Genomic DNA, 20,595 nt, shown 5'->3' on the forward strand with positions numbered 1-20,595 from the left:
ACTTCCATGACAACCGCATTTCTTAAATTATATACAAACCATTCTTTTAATCTGCAGCTAAAATACATTTAGAAGACAATTTTTCATAGTACCAATTGGTAGTCGATAGCTTCAGTGGGAAAAATGATTTAAGTATATAGAGCTTTGCCATAGCTCTATAGCTCTGTGTTGACCTCTGTCAGTGCAGGAATCTCAACTCGTTTCTTCAGTTGTGTGGTTGGATTTACTGTTGTCTACAACATTTATGTTTGCAAAGCTTTTCTTCACTTTTATTCTTCTCTCAGATGTTAACTGCACTGATGGTATGTTTGGTCTGTAACTTATTAACAAAGTAATTTTTGAATTAAAAAAAATAACTTAGAAGCTTATTTATTTAAAGAGTTGACAAGGGTCCCATGCTCACTCTTGGCTTACTGCAAACGTAAAGCAAAATGAAAATGTTTGTCTTTAACATCTGAATTTAATTTACAGAATTGTCTAATGTTCACTTGTGTCTGGTCCAAGAACCCTGTGTGTAAAGTCAGATTAATTTGTCATGAAACCCAGTCAGGTTTATTCTGGAGCCAGACAAGATAGGATGTAACTATTGTGCTGCTGAATGTCTCCTGCAGTCTTAGGGTAGAAGGAGGAAATTAGTTCTGTTCTGTCTGTGTCCTGGTGGTATTCAGTGGTACTGAGTATCTGTGTTGCTTTCTGATGTGGTGTAAATGTGTGGTTTATTCTGCCCTTGGCTTACTTGTGCTGCTGGTTTGCTTGCTGTTGCTTTTCCTAAGAGCAGTATTTGGAAAGGTTTTTACCATTTTGGCTGTAAGAACATGCATTCAGTAAGTGATAACAAGGCCACAGTTCCTCATGCCTCGATGACTTCTTGGCCTCACTGTAGAGCTCTCTGTGGGTGTGATCACTGAGCTTTTGGGATGCTCCAAATAGTGCCGAGGACTGAAGTCCCATTGCATTGCAGGGATTTTCCAAACATCAAAGACAAGACCTCCAGCATGCTGTGCTCAGACAGCAGCTGCCATTGAAAACCTATTTAACTTTCAGTGCTTCACCTTCTGGGCTCTTGTAGACTTTGACTTTGTCTAAATGATGAACTGAAACTTTGGGATCATAACCAGTTGATAGTTTTTTCTTATCTGGGAATGGAACTTTCTGCCAGGAGAACAGAGTGTGTGTGGGAGAGTGGAGGAAGAATGGCTGTTACAGTACTTTTTATCTTTTATCACGGGTCTGTGCATATCCCAGTTTATCACTTTTATATATGGTATCTTTGTAGTTGAACCTAGCAGCCTAACACTCTTTTCCTGGTAGTATATAACTTCTCTTGGTGCAGCTTAAGTTTTCCAGAAAAGCCATGCAGGTGTGTTACTACAGATTTTTCATAAGTAGTTCTTAATTAAGTATACTTTACTGCATTGGTGTGTGGCTTGAGACCTTGGGATCTGATCTGTGCAGGTGCCAAGAGCTTAATTGCAGCACTTACCCTTTGGATTGATACTGTACTATGGAGTGCTCAAACATCATTAGTGAGGAAAACATATTTCAGAGATTCTTACTTAAAAAAAAAATCAGTTCAAATTCCCAAATATGAGCTGGCATATAGTTGAGGTTGAAAAAGTAGCACTCAAGGAGAAGCATGGGGTCTGGAATCGATTAATATTTTAGCATCAGTAGTTAAGATAAGAGAGCTGGATACTAACTGGGCTGGGTAAAGCTCTCTTGGCTCCTGTTTCTACAGTTCTAACCTTTGATCCATTTGCAGCCTCACTTGGCAGGCTTAAACGTGGATGTGGAAACCTAACAAACTCCATCAACATTTTCACACTTTATTGCACATTATAGAGCAAGGGTAGAATTAAATAGGCTTTTTTTCTTTTGAAATAAAATATGGCATAGTTTCAATCAAATAATCTATTGGGGGCAAGCTCAGAAATGAATTTACTGTAAATGCTGTTACATCATGGTTCAAATTTTTATAAAAACTTATAATAATCCCAGATGGAAAAATTAGTTAAGCTTTCTCTGTTTTCAAATTTGCTAGTAAAAACCAGAAAGTTCTGAGTATTTTTTTCTAAGATGAGAACATGAAGAACTGCCAAAACTTTTAAAAGAGCTCTATTTTATTAATTTTTTGTACTTATTTCTAGTTGGTATAACTTGCAGAAGAAAAATTGCTTCCTTAGATCATTTAAATATGTCTCAGTAGTGCTTATCACTACTTGCTATAAAAAGATATGATGAATACTACTTTGCATTCTGCATAATTTATTCTTGAATCAGTGTTTGACAATTTCTTCTTTTGAGGTTTAGCATGTTGTTCTAATCAGCCAAAATGTGCTCCAACACTTTACCACTCTTTCAATAGCTTAAGTTAGATTTTTCTGTTATGTTGTCTTTCTCTTGTAAATATAGTGAGCACATATAGAAGCTTCTGCCCAGGAATATAGGAGAATTTTTGGAAAAGTGCCAACGTGGTAGTAATTTGTAGAACTGACTCTGGTGGCTTCCAGGTCTTGAGAAGGAGAAAATTCTGTTAATTTTTTTTTTTCTGTTAAACTAAAATTTGTTAGTAACTACGTTAGTGCTCTAAGGAAATTTGTGATGCCCAGTCAGACATGTTCTTGAGGTCTGCTGTGGAAATGAAGTGTGTTCACACTTGCTGGGTCCTTCCATTCTAATTAAACAGCTTAATTGAGAGTTACCAAGGAGGAAAAGTTGTTGCTGGGAATCAATTAGAGTTTAACTGTTCAGCTCAAAACTGTACATTAGTCTTTTCCCCAGTAATGACTTTTATTTTGTCCTTGGTGGTTTCTGGAGAATTAGTGGTGGTTTTCTCACAGTGAAGTCTCGCTCCAAACCACTCTTTGTGTTGCAGCAGAAATACTTGCTTTGTATTGCTTCCTCAGCTGATGTGGAATTTATTGTGCTTGGTTCTTAGCTGTTGGCAGGGTTGCTGTAGTGTAAACCCGCAGTTTGCAGTGGGTAGCACAGGTTTCATAGCAGCCTTGAGTGTCCACATTTATGCAGCCCTGCTACAGGTTAGTTTTCAAAGATGAACAAGGTGTAAATAGTGAACAAAGCAGGACTTTTCAAGGGTTCCTGTTAAGTCCTGACATTTCACTAGTGAAGTTTTGGTGTTTCTGTCGTTATTTCTGTGTTCACAACCTCTTGTTCATAGGTTAATTTATACAAAAGCTACTAGAATTATGTAATCAATCAGTTCGTGGTGGTTACACCAGTATTTCCTTAAGCATTTTCCTGCACAAGTATTTTGCCTTTATTGTTGCTGCAAGTAAAAATCTGCATTAGTTTTGTGGTTGACTCAGGTAAAAATTACTGTTCTCATCTCCTAACATCTCTTGTCCTCCCTCAACTAGGAATGTCTGCCACATGCAACTCGCTAGCGTGTCATTAAGTACATTTAGCTGCCTAATCAAAATTAAAGTGGCTGAAGTTGGAAAAATGCTGCTAACAAAGGCATTCCAGCTAAGCGGGATTGTTTTGGCAGCACCAGTGAAGGACCAGGATTGGTACTTTAAGTTACACCTGTGCATCTTGGGTGAGGGTGACTTCTGGCAAAGTGTCTGGAAAGCAGAAGGGACAGTCAGGTAAAATTGCTTCATGTGCAGCCAGAAGAGAGTGACTGAGGGCACCGTTTCACTCAGCACTCAGCAGGTTGCCTTCTTTGCTCTGGTGTCTCTAGAAGAGAATGCCAGCTTCGGGAGGGATGTAGTGGAGGATCTTGTCTGTCCTGTGGCTGTGGGGTTTTCACTTGTGGGTATTGATCTGACAGGTAAATGGTGCACTAAAGAACCAATGGGTTTCTTCATTGTCAGGCTGGTGACTGAGGTCACATGATTGTTGCCTTCTGTGCAGAAGGGATGGCAAAAGGGGTAGGGATGTGCAACCTGGGAAGTAAAAGATGCACTGGAACAGGTTCCACTTTTTACTGTGTCATCTTACCATGACTGTAGTGTTGGTAATTTCTGAGGGTCTTCACTGTAAAAAGTTGTGTGAATAGCTTTATATTTCATACTTGATAAATTTTTTTTTGAATATTGCTTCCTTTTTTGTATTCTTACAAGTATCTCTGCTGTAAGCTGTTTTAATTCAAACTTAGATTCTGTAGGATTTGCATATGTAGACCTACTAGATGAAAGATGCAAGTGCTTTTTTGCATTTTGTGTCAGGAGTAAATGGTAAAATTACTATCTGTTATAAATAAATTGCTTGCTCTGCTTTACTCCTGTCCAGGTATCAGCTTTTCCCCCCAGCATGCTGGATGTTCACTCCTAGGCTGCAGAGATGAATGATCACATATCCTACCTTCCCCTGATTCCTCTGGGAGAAAAAAATTATAGCTATGTACAGCTAAATTTTAATTAAAATATTTATTAAAACTGAAATTTTTATGCTGGTACTGTCTTTAAAACATAATTTGAAATTTCCTTCCTGTAAGTGCTGTGCCAGACCTAAACAGGGTGCGTATGGCAAATACAGCTTCATTTGTACGTACTGTGTGCGAAGTCCTGCTGTGCTGCAATAAAAAAATGTAATTAAAAAAACCCAACAAGATCTTTTCCTTGCCTTCTACTTAAGACTTCCTTTTGCTGCACTTAAGGGAGTTTATAGTAAATGCAGTAGCATCAAACACTTCATTTTTGTATTCACACATGTAGCAGATCTTTGAAATTACCTTATCCAAAGCTGGATTTTTAGTTGCTTCTGCTTTTCGGTTCAGCAGCTTTTCAGATCCATGTCCATTTATTTGAGATTACAGCTTCCCTCAGAACATAATATTTAAAAAAGTGGTTTAAATACAGGGGTGCATGATGCTTTCCTAATGGTGGAACAGAACACTATGTGTTTACACCAGGTAGCTGTCCTGTACTGGAACAGAACTTCAGGTTTTTCCATCTTGTTTTCCTGATTAGGTTGTCTAATCCTCAGTCTTTGATACCCAAGGTGCTGCTGATTGTTTAGTGAAGTTCTTTCCTTGTGCTGTTGGTCCAGGACTATCTTCTGCAACAAAAAGAAACCTAGTACTGCCCCAAAGAAACAGGAGCTTTTGATTCCAGTTTTGTTGTGCATGGTGTTTAGCAGCACTGAACACTTTATAGTTTTTCTGTTTTAACAGGTGCAAAGATGGGTACCTAAAAATTCTGTTTGCTTTTTGTATTACCAGCAGCTGTTGGTTGATAGTTCTTGTCAGAATACTCTTTGAAACAGACTGGTTTCAACTACCTTTAGGGAGAGCTGCCTTAGCTTTAACAAGATGTGTGTGGCAGTGTGTAGTGCCTGTGTTTTCTGCTGCTTTTGCTGACTGGAAATATCTATTACTAAGAACAGACTCATGTAGCTTTGTCTTCCTGCATTAATTATCAAGCGGAATCTGAGTTAAGGAGTATATATTTGAAAAACAGACACTTCACTTGAAAACAAAGCCACTGAATGTCAAGAGCTGGTACTCGGTAATTTGGGGCTGGACCCTGTAGAGATATTGCAGTTCTTTGTATGAAAGTGGCAGGGTGCCAAAAGAAGTGTTGAGAAAGAGCCTTGCTGATTCCTGCATGGTGTGATGCCTTTGAAACTGCAGGAGGCTGTTTACAGCAGCAGTGTCTGGAGTGCACAGCTTCCAAACCATTGTGCTGGGCGATGATCCTGGCTCCTGTGTGGGAACTGCATAACTCAAACTTACTGCCCCGTGCTTGTAGTGCATTGATCTCTACTGCTCTGATCCCCAGCAAGCCTTTGAGCTGCCTGTGGGGTGATGAGCAGTGGCTGAACCTGAGTTAATTATGTAAGTGCCTAATGTATTTGAACTCCTGCTTAATGACGAGGGTAGCTGATAGAAGAGAAGAGTAAAAAGTTGTTTTTCCCCATATAGCTGTCACAGTTTTTGGGATGATCTCTCACTAATGGCTGTTACAGACTTTGCAAGTTTGCATAATGCTTCAAGAAACTGCAAAATTTTGTACTGGTTAAAAATAGTATTCCTCCTACTTCAGCCTAATTATTGTAATATTCCCCTGTGATCCTTAGTGGTGTTTTCATTTGCTAATTGTTTTTTTAGTGATAAATGAATGTATTTTTCTGAAGGTTGTGGCCTTTATCAGTAGCGGTGGTTACCAGACTTTTTGCTTCCTGCACTGCTGCTTCAGATTTCATGCCCCTTGATATCTGTCCCTCCTTCCTAATTTTGTTTGCAGGCCTTTGAAAATCTAGAAGAATTATCTTGATTTTCACGACTGAGCTGGATTTGTAGATGCATTGCCATCACTTTTATTTAGCTAAAAAAAAAATAAATCCCGTTGTCATCCAGAAGTGTAAATTAAAGAAATTATGTATTCTGTTTTTTCAGCTTCTGGTTGAAATGCACCCTGGTGTAACATCCAGTAGTTACTTTTGGAAACATTCTCTGGGTTTTTCTTGTTGCATTTCAGAGCTGTCATGGTGTTTTGCTTTGGTTGTTGTTTTTACCATACTGCTCTTAAAACTTTTGCAATATTTGTGATTTATGCATCCTGGCTACAGTCTTTCTTATATTCCAAGGGTAAATTTCCAAGAAGCATTTTTCTCATGAAAACTGAGGCTGGGAACCTGTAAATGGAATATGAAAATTACACACTTCTAGTTTTCCTAGTAGGGATTTGGTTTAGGCTGCTATTGGCAAATAACAACTGCATTTGTCACATTTCTAGCTTTCACTTTCTGTGTGTAAGCTTAATTAATATTTGGATGGGTCTCACTGGCTCTGGGGGAGAAAACCTTCATATCTTGGTAGCTAAGAAGAAATTAGCCTTGATTAATGTTTCTCAACCCTGGTTGCAACAGTATTTAGGAACCAACAATTCTGTCTAATAACCAACACTATAATCTGATTCAGGTTTGCCAGCACTGCGTTTTAGAGATTGGCCGGTTTAATTAGTGTATGGTTTGTTCATGATGGTAAATAACACACAAACATTGCAAATGCTGTGTCAGTAATCTGTAAAAGTCATAACTGATTTTAGTGCTAGAGTGTTACTGCTGAAGGTCATATATATCTGGTGTTGTCTGGATTAGAAAAATTGATTCTAACATATCAAAGCTGATGTAGCTGCTGTAGTTCAGACCCTATATATTTAGTGCATTGTTTTACCATAAGGCTTGCACTGGTGAAACTGATTCATTGTTTAATTGACACTGATTTGAGGTCTGAGTTGAGGTACAGGCTTTGCACACAAACCCTAAAGTGAGTATGCTGGATTTTTAAAACTTGCTTTGCAACCTGTGCCTTTCTCTCTCTGAGCAGACCAGCCAGCTTTGGTTAGATCATCTCACCAGCTGATAACAAGACTGCATCTGTTGTTACGAATGAGAGCATGATTGCTGGTTTTGTGATATGATTTCAAGTGCTGCATGTTTTGTGATGTCTGCTGTGCTTCTTATCAAAGAACATCTTACTGAATTACCCAGCAAAAATGGTTGTTAAGTCAGTCATGCTGGATGCTGCTGTATAGGTATGTATGTAATTCAGGTGTGAGGTTGGAGGGTAATTTGGATACTTCTGGCACTCATGCCCTCTCATCAGACACAGCAAGAAACAAACAAGGTAGAAATATAGAATCATTTAGGTTGATAAAGACCTCCAAGATTGAGTCCAACTGTAAAGTAACACATTCAAGTCCACCAATAAACCATGGGCTCCATCTAAAGATCTCTCAAGCGCCTCCAGTGACAGAGACCAAAATAACCTAAAGTTCTTTAAAGATCACTCAGTTTGGCTTGGTGGAGAGATTTGATCATTAAGTTCTTCAAAGAGGTTGCTTACTTATAAACAGAAGGAAAACAGTGTTTTCACTGGTCTTCCCTAATGAGGTAACTTGTCCTAGTTTAAAACTGCCTTGGAGACCCAACGTGAGTGCTTGCAGGATTTGTTCTGCCAGACTCTGCAAGAGCATCAGCACTCCACCCTGTGCCTTGCCAGGCCAGTGAGATCACTGAAAAAATAAATGGCTCCATAAACGCTGGAACTAATGACTTCTGTTTTATGTGGTTTAGTCTCTTGTGGTTGATTTGTCTTTGGCAAGATCAGAGGGATGTTCTCTGCCTGTTTTGCAGTAGGGCTGTTTGTAAGCATTCTCAGAAATAAAGCTCTTCTGGTGTCCAAAAAGATGTGAACTTAAATTCCACTTTCCCAGCTCAATGCTTACAAGATCTGTTTCTCCTACTCATCCACCTATTTTCACAGATCTGTAGGAACAATTGTAAGACTTTTTAAAAAATATTTGGACAGTTGGGGTTGGTTAAATCACATTGCTAAGATACAGTAGCAGCATGATGTCCCAAGTCAAGGAGACCAGACTAAAAGTATTGCTGATTTTGTGTGGTTGTCATTATGACCAGATTGTAGGGCACTCCTAAGACTCTGGTGGTGCTGCAGTATCACCTGGGTCATTTTTAGTGGGTAACCAGTAAAGTTTATCTGCAGAAGTTGGTGAACTTCCCTGCTGCCTTCTCAAAGCTGACGTAGTAGAGCGAGAAGAGTAAAGCGAGAAGAGTATTTCATACACTAAGTGTTTCTGTGGCTTTGTAGAGGACATAACCGTTCTGCATGCTAAGGTATTTATTTCTGTTTGTAGCTAAAGGCCAAGAAAAAGAACAGTATTTGTGTTTCATTTTGTTAGTCTTACTGCTCTACTAGCTTACTGTTCTACTAGCTGTCAATATTCTGACATACTACTTGCTGCAGTAACTCAGACTCATTTCACTAGAGTTATGAGTAACATTCCTTGTCTACCCGTAAAATAGTAGCAAGTAAAATATAATTTGTGATTTGAATGAAATTGAAGTTATCAGATATTGATGCTGTCTTGCACTGATTTAGATTGACTGTTTCTTTGCCTCAGTGTCTTTTACTACAGTCAAGAGTTACTGAGGGTTCTGTAGTGTTGTTATTTGCACACCTGCTTCAGAAATAAGTGAGGGAATAGAGGCAAACTGTTTCTTTTTTTTGTTTGAAAATGGTGTGTGTTCTTCTCCCTGATGTGTGTTAAAGAACAAGAATTCCCTGCTATGTCACCACTGGGGAATGATGGTATTTATTTATGATCTTAATGGTATTCTTGATGTTAAAATCCGTGAAAAATACTTTCAGATCTCCTATGCTAGATAAAAGTTTTGTGAAGGGTGGGAGAATGATTTTAGAAGTTGCCTTTGTGGTATGAGGGGTTTAGGGGGAGGAGGATGGAAGAGAAGACCTGAGCTGTTGTCCCTGCTACTGATTAGATTGAATGTCTTGCATTATGTTTGTATGTTTGAACCTTTGTTTATTTCATGCATCTCTTAGTGTAGGCATTCCACAAGTTTTTTCAGGAAGAGATACATATATATGTATGTTTACATTGTGTTCTTCTAGTGACACTGCCTATACCATCCTCTTTGTATGTTGCCTCTTATTTATTTGATTGGAAACTTATCCTTAGAGATATGAAAAAAAAAAACTGGGGTAAAAATATGTAGATATGACATTAAAATACAGAAGGTTGACTGTGGTTATGATTTATGGATGAATTAACTTTTTAAACAGATATTGCAAGTAAAATTTCTTTATCTCGAATGTAATGGTTTATCTTGTTCTCTGCAGGAAAGAGTGCAAATCAGAAGATGCTACTTCCAAGATCTCTGAATCCGACCCTGAGGAATTATCAGATGAAGCAAGTGCTGACACTTTCTATGGCACTTCTCCCCCTAGTACACCCCGCCAGATGAAGCGTATGTCAACAAAGCATCAGAAAAATAACGTCAGCAGACCTGCCAGCCGCTCCACTTCGAAAGGTAGCTGTGGTGTCTTGGTTTTTCTACTAAAATGCCTCTTGTTACTTGGTGGAGGGACTATACAGAATGTGGAGCTGGATACTGAGGTAAAGAACCGGAGGCAGCTGTCGTGATTTGCAGCAAGGGAAGGCTCTTAGGTATTAGAAGAAAAATTTTGCTATGAGAGTGCTTAAATAATGAAGTTTACCAGAGGAATTGTTGGCTTGTGGAATCTCTATCATTGGAGATTTCTAAAACAGATCTGGTTAAGGTCATATGCAGGCTAAACTAGTCTTGAAATAAACCCAATTTTGAGCAGAAAGTTGGAAAAAATTACTTTCAGAAGTATTTTTAGTCACTTTTTTCTACTGATCTGTAGTAATGGTGTAGTTGCTTTTCTGCTTAGTTTTCGTGTTCTGAAGCACTTCACAGGCTGTTTATTGCAAAATATGGTTTTTAGTGATTATTCTTTACTCTTTAATGTCAGTGAAGCACTTAAAGTGTAGCTACTTATGCTTGCTTCTAATTCTTCAGTATAAGGAGATAACAGGGGAAAACCCATACTTGATATGCATTTTTTTTCCTAATGTTGCTAAGTAAAGGTACCAAATAATAAAACATTTTAGCTTAAAGTGATTTTTTTTGTTGTTGCTGAAAATGCATGGGTACAAAAAAGCCAATTGAGACTGTATGCTGAAAGTTTTCATTCTGAATAAAACTAGGTTTTTGTAGAGTTTTTTTGTTGTTTGTTTAATATATTTTTAGACAAATAACAAACTATGTCAGACAAGTATTTGCCAGAGTTATGGCAGCTTAACTATTGCCACTTAATGTTTTGGAAGCAATATTTTAAATTGCTTGACATGAAACAAGGAAATATTAGAGTGTGTAGCAAGGGTAACATTTTTGAGGTAAAATGTAGGGAAGAAAAAGGTGAATTGTTTGGAGTGAATAAGGGAATATAGTGAATTCTTTGTTATGTAGGGCTGTGGAATGCAAGTTCATAATAAAAGAAGGGCCAATGCAAACATTTTCCAAAGCTTCTGTTTCCCTTTCACTTCATGCAATCTCCAGATGACGTCACTGAAGAGAACATTCACCAAAATACCTCTTCCTTATATGAAAATAGAGAAAAATCCTGTTACTATTGCCAGTTAACTGTAGGCATTAGGATTATTAAGCCTCTTTAACTTTGCTAAAAGGCACATTTAATAGCCAGTAAAATTCTTCTGTTGCAACATTAACTGTTCTTTAACCCTGTGTATAGTGGCTATGTAAACTTTTCTTGCTTTTGATGATTTTGTTGTTGTTGTTTTTTCATTATGTGCTTTAAAAAATAGTTTCTAGACAGCGACATTGTGATACTAAAGAAATAGAATGTGTTATATTTCATTGTTAGCCTTTACTTGTGAGCACATGTGGAAGATTGATACCTTTATGAGAAACAAGGAATTGTTGTTTAGTCCTGCTTATAGATTTTGAGTTTTTGGAGCAAGGTCTTTCTATTTGTGAGGGGAATGGTTCTTACTTCTGGCATGATAATATTCTTTTGTTATCATGACTATCTTAAAATATGTTTGATTTTTTTTTTCTGATTAGTTGGATAGTGTTGTGTAAAATATCTTTTTCTGGAAAGTTCATGGTTGTTTTTTTATTTTAACTTTGCCTATGTGTACCATCTCAGAACAGTTATTTTGTATTATGAAGAGGAAAAAAAAGCCACCCCAGAGCCTTGTGGAGTAGGTTATTGACCTTGAATGTGTATGCATATACTCTTAGTGAGTTTGGATGGTTGTACTTTGGTAAGAGATACTTGGTTGTTTAATTTCTGTCACACCATGTTCGTTGTCGTACTCAAGATGAGAATTCTCTGAGGTCCTTTCTCCAAAAAAGGTAAAGCAAGAGAAAAAAGAAAAAATCCTTTGGTTTAGGGTATAGTAGTGGTAACTTCTAATAATAAGACTACATTTTCCTTTTATCCATGCCTGTTTTGTTTTATTGATATTAAACATTTTTATGCTTAACCTAAGAAAAGCTAAAGGAACTGAATTGAAATATGCTTGTTTTTGTTGGTGCAGTCACATTATTTTTTCTTTGCTTACAGAAAAGATGAGTGTGCCATCTCAGTCTTTGCATAAAGACAATGGGAAAACCATTGAGAATGTGGAGGAGCACAGCTATAAGCAAGGGAAAAAGATCAGAGATGCCCTAAGGACAACAGAACGAGATCACAAGAAAAATGTGCAGTGCTCATTTATGTTAGACTCAGTTGGTGGATCTCTGCCAAAAAAACCAATTCCAGATGTTGATCTCAATAAGCCTTACCTCAGCCTTGGCTGTAGCCATGCTAAGCTTCCAGTCTCTGTGCCCATGCCAATACCCAGAACTACACGCCAGACTTCTAGGACTGATTGCCCGGCAGACCGGTTAAAATTCTTTGAAACCCTCCGGCTTTTGTTAAAACTTACCTCAGTCTCGAAGAAAAAGGACAGGGAACAAAGAGGACAGGAAAACACCTCCTCTGTCTGGTTGAACCGATCCAATGAGCTGATCTGGCTGGAGCTGCAAGCTTGGCATGCTGGCCGGAGCATCAATGACCAAGACCTCTATCTCTATGCAGCCCGTCAGGCTATCCCCGATATCATCAATGAAATCCTCACCTTCAAAGTGGACTATGGAAACTTCTCCTCTGTAAAAAATGGAGCCAGTCTCAATGGTACTTCAGGAGAAGGAGTTTGCAAATCAGCACATGGAGCTAGTGCTTTGGGTTACTCGAGTTACCATGAACACCTCCACCGGCAGCGGGTCTCATTTGAGCAGGTAAAGCGAATAATGGAGCTGCTGGAGTACATAGAAGCACTTTATCCATCTCTGCAGGCTCTTCAAAAGGACTACGAAAAGTATGCTGCAAAGGACTTCCAAGACAGGGTGCAGGCACTCTGTCTATGGTTAAATATTACAAAAGACTTAAACCAGAAACTAAGGATTATGGGAACTGTATTGGGCATCAAAAATCTTTCTGACATTGGCTGGCCAGTGTTTGAAATTCCTTCTCCTCGACTGTCTAAAGACAATGATCCAGATGATGAAGACATTGATAGGGGAACAGAAGTAAAGGAATCCTCAGGAACATGCACAGAGGAGAGTGATGGTGAAGAACAAATCTCTGAGGAGAATGTTGAGGAACTTAGACAAGCCATCAAGAACAATTTAACTCATAAGCCAAATTTTGACTTTCAGGACCATTTTTCAAGGAGGCTTGATAGGCTTGAATCTGAGGATGACTCTAGTTCCTGGGTTATTCCAGAATGCAATGCTGAGGGAAGCTGCAGCCAACACTGTTTGACCTCTATTTACAGGCCGTTTGTTGATAAAGCACTGAAGCAAATGGGGTTGAGGAAACTAATTTTAAGACTGCACAAGCTAATGCATGGTTCATTGCAAAGGGCTCGTATGGCGTTGGTAAGGAGTGATCACCAGCTGGAGGTAGGTTACTAGTGTAAATGGATTACAGGAGAACCTCCTTGCTGTGTTGTTCCTAACTGAAAATGTAGGAATTGGGATTCTATAAACATTTTGGTTGCTTAGTTGTTTTTTGAAAAACAGTGTATATTATGATTAGGAGCCCAGTTTTCCTTCCGGAGAAATGAATCTGTCGTTTGACTGAATTTGTGTGAAGCCCAAGCTAATTCTCTGTTCTTGTTCGTAATTGAAATGACATTTTTGTGATAACATCTTTGTTCATTGTATTTTCTAATGTCTAAATCAACAAGTCAGAAAAATCACTGTGGAAAATCAGGCCCAACAGTTGAATTTGAGAAAAATCAGCTATGGAGGTGGTAATTTTTCTTGTCTTCAAGACTGGATGTTTTTCTGCAAGACATTCTTTATAAAAATGTCACTGTAGGTTTTTTTGGTGGTTTTTCTCATCTACACAAATGAAGTACTGTCATGGGACATTATGCTTGAGGAGAGGTGGGATAAATGAATGGATTCAACCTTGAAATCTGTGAAAACAAGTCATGTTAGTGTTGCATTCTTTAGCTGACTTTTAGCTTAATTATTGTTTTTCTTTGGGTCATTTTATGTTCTTAATTAAGAATGACCGAGTTAATAAAACCAGTGTAGGAATTAAGCAGTAAGTGAAGGACAGTAGTTTCATATTGTAGGATGTGGTCACTAATTCTTCCAATGCAGAGTATTGTTTCTTAATATAAAGTGTTATCTGACTTGGAGGCATTTTTGTGCTAGGAAAAAATCATGGTAAGGATTACTTGCTGTCCTTGGTAAAGTGGCACTGAGAATTCTGGACAAAGGCATGTCTTAGCCAACATGCCCATTCTGAGATGGATACCATGTGTGGTCTTCAAAATGTTGCAGATCTCTGAATGTTGACTTTCACATTTGCAAAAGGAATAAGAATTGTTGATCTCCCTCAGAAAAAATAACTGTTTTTTTAGGGTGAATAAATTTATAAATATAAAGCTATTTAATTTTGAAAGCTTTTATCTGTACTGTTATTAATGTAGATACTACTGTAGAAATTAAGCTATTAGTTGAAATTTTATTTATTCTCTAATTGGTTTCAGCTTGTGTTGTAGAAAATTTGCATTAGATATGCATGAACATTTCCTTAGAGTCAAGTGCCTAAGCAAAACTTGCAGGTACCTTGTTACAATAACTAAAAGCACCCCCAAATCATGCACACTTAGGAAAGTTTAGCTTAATATATAGGTTGAAGTAAATTAAAAAAAAATCAAAGTAAACAAGACATAATATGGGGGTATTCAAAATGGACTTTGAATATATTTTTGGAACTGTTAAATGCATCAGAAGTTTTGACCGCATAAGGGTTTTAAAAACAAGTTAATGAAACATTAAGTAGCTGGAGTTTTTGCTGCAGCTTCATAGAATTAAATTTTCTGGTAATGTAGTGTTGGATGATTTGTATAAGGTGTAAGGTTAATATTTTCTCCCTTCTCTACCCTTGTGACTACTTTGAATGTTCTTTTTCAGTGATTATTACCTTTTCTTTGGAATATTATTCTCTTTTAAGAAATGGTTTTTAGTAAAGGTGGATGTTATATACATATAAATTGTAAACTTCTTTCCTGCACCAACATTTGAAGGACGTTACCAGAAAAAAACCACAAACACCTCTGTCAGAATTGTGGTGCTTACTGCAGCAAAAGATGACTTTATACTAAAATGGAAGAGATGGGTTTCAATTGCTTGGTCTTTGCACCTGACAAAACTTTGAATGTAGTGTATTTTTTTTTTTTTTTAGTGCAGTTCAGTTTGGTATTTGTATGCAAATCTAGTTGTTAGTATTCTGTTAATCTTTATCGTTTCTGTTACTTGACTCTGTGTTTATGTGTATACTCCTAAGTCTCTGGACATACTTTTGTTTCTATTGTTGCTTAAATGGTGTCTAAAACACATCTAAAATGTGCTTTCTGGATTCTTCCACTGTATACATTTTAATGCTCATTTCATCCTAAAATATTTGTAAATCTTTATACATATTCCTGGTCTTAATGTTTTCTAAAACATGTTTGATTCCTCTTTGGGCTCTGATACTTTAACAGGGCTCTAGGCATTATAGAGTCCATTCTGTGTAGAAATTGTACAATTTCATTCTTGGTGGAGATGGATAATTTTTCTAATTTTAGCGTATGAGATTGGATGTTATATTAATAGAACGTATTTAAGCTTGTGTACTGTGTTTGTTGTTTATTCAACTGGCTGCAATTTGGAGTGTGGTTTTTTGTACGCTCTCAATAAATGTCTTAGAGTTTTTCTTGAGGTTTTTGTAAGAAGTATTTGAAACATTTCAGACTGAGCCTGCAGAAGATTAAGATGAGTCAGATTGAACAATAAAAGTTTAGGTGTCTTGTACTAAGCCCTAATGTCATTTACTGTTATCCTTGATGCTAGAAAAGGATATTGCAAATTTATTCAATGTGGCTATATAATTCTTGCTCATAGACTAGTTCTTTAATATTTTTATAAAAACTGAATTTCCCCAAACTATATTTGCATCACAATGAGGATTGTGTTTCTTAAGGTTTTTTATAGTACTGTGGGAGTGTAGTATTTTCATGATCTGTTTGTTAATGAAAACTTCTCATATAAAAATCTTCAGCTCTCATGCTATTCTGGTGCTATATGTTCCTTTTAGAGAGAGTAAAAAGAAGACATTAACATTCCATCTAAGAAGATATGTTTGTAAATATGTGTTTTAATTTTCTGCTAGATTATGAGTTTAAAAGGTTTTCTAAACTTTCTAGGCAGTAGTTTTATTATTATCATTATCTTGCTCTAATTTCTGGTAATGTTTTTCTCCCTTTTGTAGTGGTGTTATTTAAATTTGGCTGAAGAAAAACCTAGAAAATGCTAGTCATGTCTACTGTATGAATGAAGGCTATTCAGATGTCATAGTTAGCAGCTGAGAAATGAGAATAAGAATTTAACAAACTTAATCTGAAACAAGTCTTATCCTTAAATGATGACTAGTGTGTTGCTGTCTTTAGGAGCTACACATTCTGCAGTCCAATTTTCTTTCTAAATTAAACCCCAGAGTACCTCCAAGTACAGACTTGCTTAGAATGTTATCACAAGATACATAGCTTAGATTTCTAGGATGTTTGTTTCTTGGTCTCAATTATTTTCTCTAATTAGAAAAGTGTTTTTATTTAAATAAAATCTTAATTTAAATGAAAACTAAGTTTATTATTAAAAAAACAACAAAAATCCCCAAAACAATAAACCAGCTTGATGTCTATATTTCATCTTCCTTTTTTAAATAGTTTAAATTTAAAAGCTACTGAAATTCAAAAGTTACTTTTTCAGTACTTTGACTGAGTTTAGCTAGTGACATTTTTTTGAATATTGCATTCATTTACAATGTGGAGTTTTATGTTAATACATGCATTATGTATTTGAAAAGGAATGAGGTTATGTACCTGATGTAGCTTAGTGTACACTTGTTTCTCTAGATAATGTCATAACAGAAACATAAAGTAAGTGGTTTGGTTCATTCTAAAGGCTCCATAGTTGTTTTTCCTGAGACTCATGATCCTTAAAAAAAAATAACATTAAAAATCTGCCAATGATATAAACTTGAAACTTGTGTGGTTGACTTGTCAGTTAATAGACTATTACCTTTTAAAAACATACTTCTGTGCATGGTATTTTAAACAAATCCAAAATTCTAAAGACTTTTAAGGTTCCTTTTCATGATACCTATTTTTTGTTACAGTTTTCAGAATTTCCAGATCCCATGTTGTGTTCAGATTATGTGCAGTTACTAAATTTCCCACCTTGTTGCGAGCAAAAATGCAGTGCTGTGTCATGGGAGGAGTTGAAATCCATGGATTTGCCATCTTTTGAACCTGCATTCTTGGTTCTCTGCCGGGTCCTGCTCAATGTTATCCATGAATGTCTCAAGCTGAGGTTGGAACAAAGACCTGCTGGGGAACCATCTCTTTTGAGTATTAAACAGGTTGGCTTCAATTTCTTTTTTAATATGTATTTCCTGTTTGAAATATTTTGTCATTTCATTATGATATGTCAGTTTAAAGAGGATTAGTGTAAGAAATTACAATGTGTAATTATGTAGTAAGTTTTGTAAATAGTTTTGTATTTCATATGGAGATCTGCTTTTTGCAAAATAACTAGTCATGTATAGCTCTCTGATTTAGGGTTCCTTATCAAAACTGCTGATTAAAAATAATATTAGCCAACAAAAGTAAACAGTATTGGTTCCATTTGCATTATAAGCTATATAATTTTCTCCAGCACATCTTCCTCTCTTTGGGTTTCTTAGGCGATATAGGTAGTTTTAAGGGCCTGTATTTCTCTTTTTTCTTTGATTTGATTTTTTCTCTTGTGAATCTGATAACTTGCAGTAGTTGCATAATGAAAGTTAATTGAGAAGAAAAATGAAATAAAGTCTTCCCCAGCCTATTGTGTTATTTTCTGTGGGCAGTGACCCAAGGTTGTCAGTCCTGTCACTGGTTGAGAGTATTGTGTAAGGATTTATTTTCTGGAGGCTGTCAGGTACAATGGAGGCTGTTTAGATCAATGCCAGTTTTCAAAGTATAGTCCAGGATCTACTAAGTTCATCTGATCTCCCTGCATCCTGGCAAGCATAACCAAATTGGGGTTTTATCAGAGGATCTCTAGGAGTAAACATGTAAATAAGCTCTTGGACTGATTATGATCTTGCATTCCAGTTACTTGCTGATCCAAAATCCATTGCTGTGTTACTTTGTGGTCCCAAATAAATTTGTCCTCTCTTCCTGCCTGCCCTACACTTTCCCTTGTTACAATTCCAACCTTAACAGAGTAATCTGCTGCATAGCATACTCTATTATTAAGCCCAGTATTCCCTTCAGAGACGGGTGATTTTGTTTTTTCCCCCTTAACATTTTGTGTGCTCTTTCTAGACTCCAAGTTAAGTAAAAATTACACTTTCTTGCTGGAAAACTGTGTATTTGTTCCAGACCGTTTTGCTGGTGGATATTGCCTTACTAATGACATTGAAAAAATGAGTTCAACTCAGCAAGTGCTTCCTGTCCCACACAATATTTCTGAATAGGCAAAGGAGCTGTGGAGGATGTTCACAAATAGATCTGTTTGTTTCCAGAAGAATTATAATTTCTAAAATCTTCAGCAAGCTGAAGAGTCCAGGAGTCTGTGTTATTCTGCAAGTTCACAGGGAAGACTGGATTAGAGTTATTCTGGTCCAGCCTTCTGGAAGCTGGGTCCTACAATTAGATTGATCCCCACATTTGGTTGTTTTATTGTCATATCAGAGCAATGCCAGCAGGTTGAGGGAGGTGATCCTGCCTCTACTCAAACCCCAGTGAGGTGCATCATGACTGCTGCATCCAGTTCTGAGCTCCTCAGTACAAGAGAGATGTAGAGCTCCTGGACTGGGTCCAGTGGAGGGCAAAGATTATTAGGGGCTTGGAACATCTCTCCTGTGAGGAAAGGGTGAGGGAGTTAGGCCTGTTCAGCCATGAGAAGAGACAGCTGAGAGGGGACCTCATCAATGTCTTCCATCACACTCTAGCCCTCAGAAGATGACCATCTGAAATATGATCAACTCGGGTATCTTCAGTCATGCTGCTCTCCTGGCCACTGGGTAGGGATGCAGGACTTGTACACAACTCAAAACAGCTGGGCCATCTTAACTGCAGACATAAGATTTTTCAATTCCTTCAAGGTATTATTCAGGAAGGAGAGCTGGTGCTGCAGCACAGCGTTCTGGAAGTGCACTGCTCCGTTTCCTTCTGTAAGATGGTCTTACCATCTTGATTGTTGTTTTTATGCAAGTAGCACAGCAGAGTGTTTTTTCTAGTGATTGACCTAGGCAATCTTATTTGAGGCACTGAGACCTTTGTGTCTCTTGCTTTTTGGTACCATTTGAAATATGTAGCAGTACTGTGTCAATGTGTGAGGTATGGTAGTCTTGTAACTCAACTTTTTCAACCTGATGTTAAATTTTTGTATTACTAGCAAGTCAATTGTATTAAAAAATTAATATGATTTTCAATAAAAAGTATATACACAAAAATAATACTAACACAGATTATATTCCTTTTACAGTGTGCCTTTTCTCCTGTCCTTTCTTGCTGCCTTCCTCCTTTTTGTCCATGTTTCACTTTCAGTACTAGCTTTTGTAATCCTGATAAAACTATGTTATTGGAGAGAGCTGTTCTCTTTTAATGGCAGTTTAGTACCTGAACAAGATGTTCAGGTACTACAGTTCAAGATGATACTAAAGTTACTAAAGTTCAAGATGGTTCTCAAATTCAGCATTCGTGTTGAGAGGTGGATGTGTGTATGTGCATCTGTTTCTGCTATTTCTGTTTGGTTGTCAAATTTGGTATTGTCTTGTCCCTCCTGCTTTCAGAAGATAATTTATTGTATAAACTACCTAAACAAAAAGCAACCCATCAAACCAATAGTGATAATATTTTCAATTTAAGCTTTCATATGCTCATTGTACACCAAAATTTTGTTTGGCCACTGCCTCATGAATTTCCATTTCAAAAGTTGACACGAAGATTAGCTCTACTAGTTTTTTGTAAATCCTCTATTCTGTTACTCAATAGCAACCCCTGTAGAAGAGTATTATTTAAATAAACTCAATTTTTAATGAAGCTTTTAAAGTTTATTTTGGAATGGACGTGCATTGAAGGGAAAAAATAACCCCATAGGTTAACAGAAGGTACACTGCCTGTGATTGAGTGGAGTGAAGAAGGACATTAATTTTGAAGTATATGACATGTTAGGGATATAAAAGTGTCCATTTGGATTTCCACGTTATAAAAAATTGCCTTTTTTACTCCTTTTCACCTAATTTGGTAAATTATAAACTGTAGAATTGAGACCGTTGTCCTTGTTGCCTCTCTGCACATAGGGAGCGCAATACAATGTGTTCTGGCCTGTAAAGGATTCCAAAGGCTCTTGTCATACTAATAACATTCATGTATGTTTTCTGCTTTTGTGCCATTAGAATTTCTCATACATTGAGTCCACTATGCTGATATATTACTTTGCCAGGAAAGCCATTATAGAAGATTTAAAAAAAGCATATTAATCATCCAGCAATTCCATTCCCTCTGACCCTCAGAAAAAAATCAGGGATTGACGATGATGATGATGATCTCAGAACACACACTTAGCACTTGAAGGGCTTCTGAAAGAAAGGCATTAACATGTCAGTGTAGGTTTGAAATGATCCTTGCTCCTTGTGGACTCCTGTACCTGTTGCTGTGCATGTCT

General features: G+C 37.1%; 1 protein-coding gene across 9 annotated transcripts in view; it reads left to right on the forward strand.

Moving 5' to 3' along the window:
* MAP3K4 (mitogen-activated protein kinase kinase kinase 4) overlaps positions 1 to 20,595 on the forward strand; it is a 66,487-nt gene that overhangs the window by 7,218 nt on the left and 38,674 nt on the right. For all 9 annotated transcript variants that reach the window (XR_010359383.1, XM_064414860.1, XM_064414858.1 and 6 more), the window contains exons 2-4: positions 9,629 to 9,819; positions 11,903 to 13,284; positions 17,060 to 17,302. Coding sequence is in view for 8 of the 9 variants with exons in the window: in XM_064414860.1 (XP_064270930.1) it covers positions 9,629 to 9,819; positions 11,903 to 13,284; positions 17,060 to 17,302 (1,816 nt within the window). In the remaining variant the exon portion in view is untranslated. The remainder of the gene's footprint in view (positions 1 to 9,628; positions 9,820 to 11,902; positions 13,285 to 17,059; positions 17,303 to 20,595) is intronic.

This window comes from Passer domesticus, chromosome 3 (genome assembly GCF_036417665.1).
Source record: "Passer domesticus isolate bPasDom1 chromosome 3, bPasDom1.hap1, whole genome shotgun sequence".
In the NCBI taxonomy this organism is placed as follows: Eukaryota; Metazoa; Chordata; class Aves; order Passeriformes; family Passeridae; genus Passer; species Passer domesticus.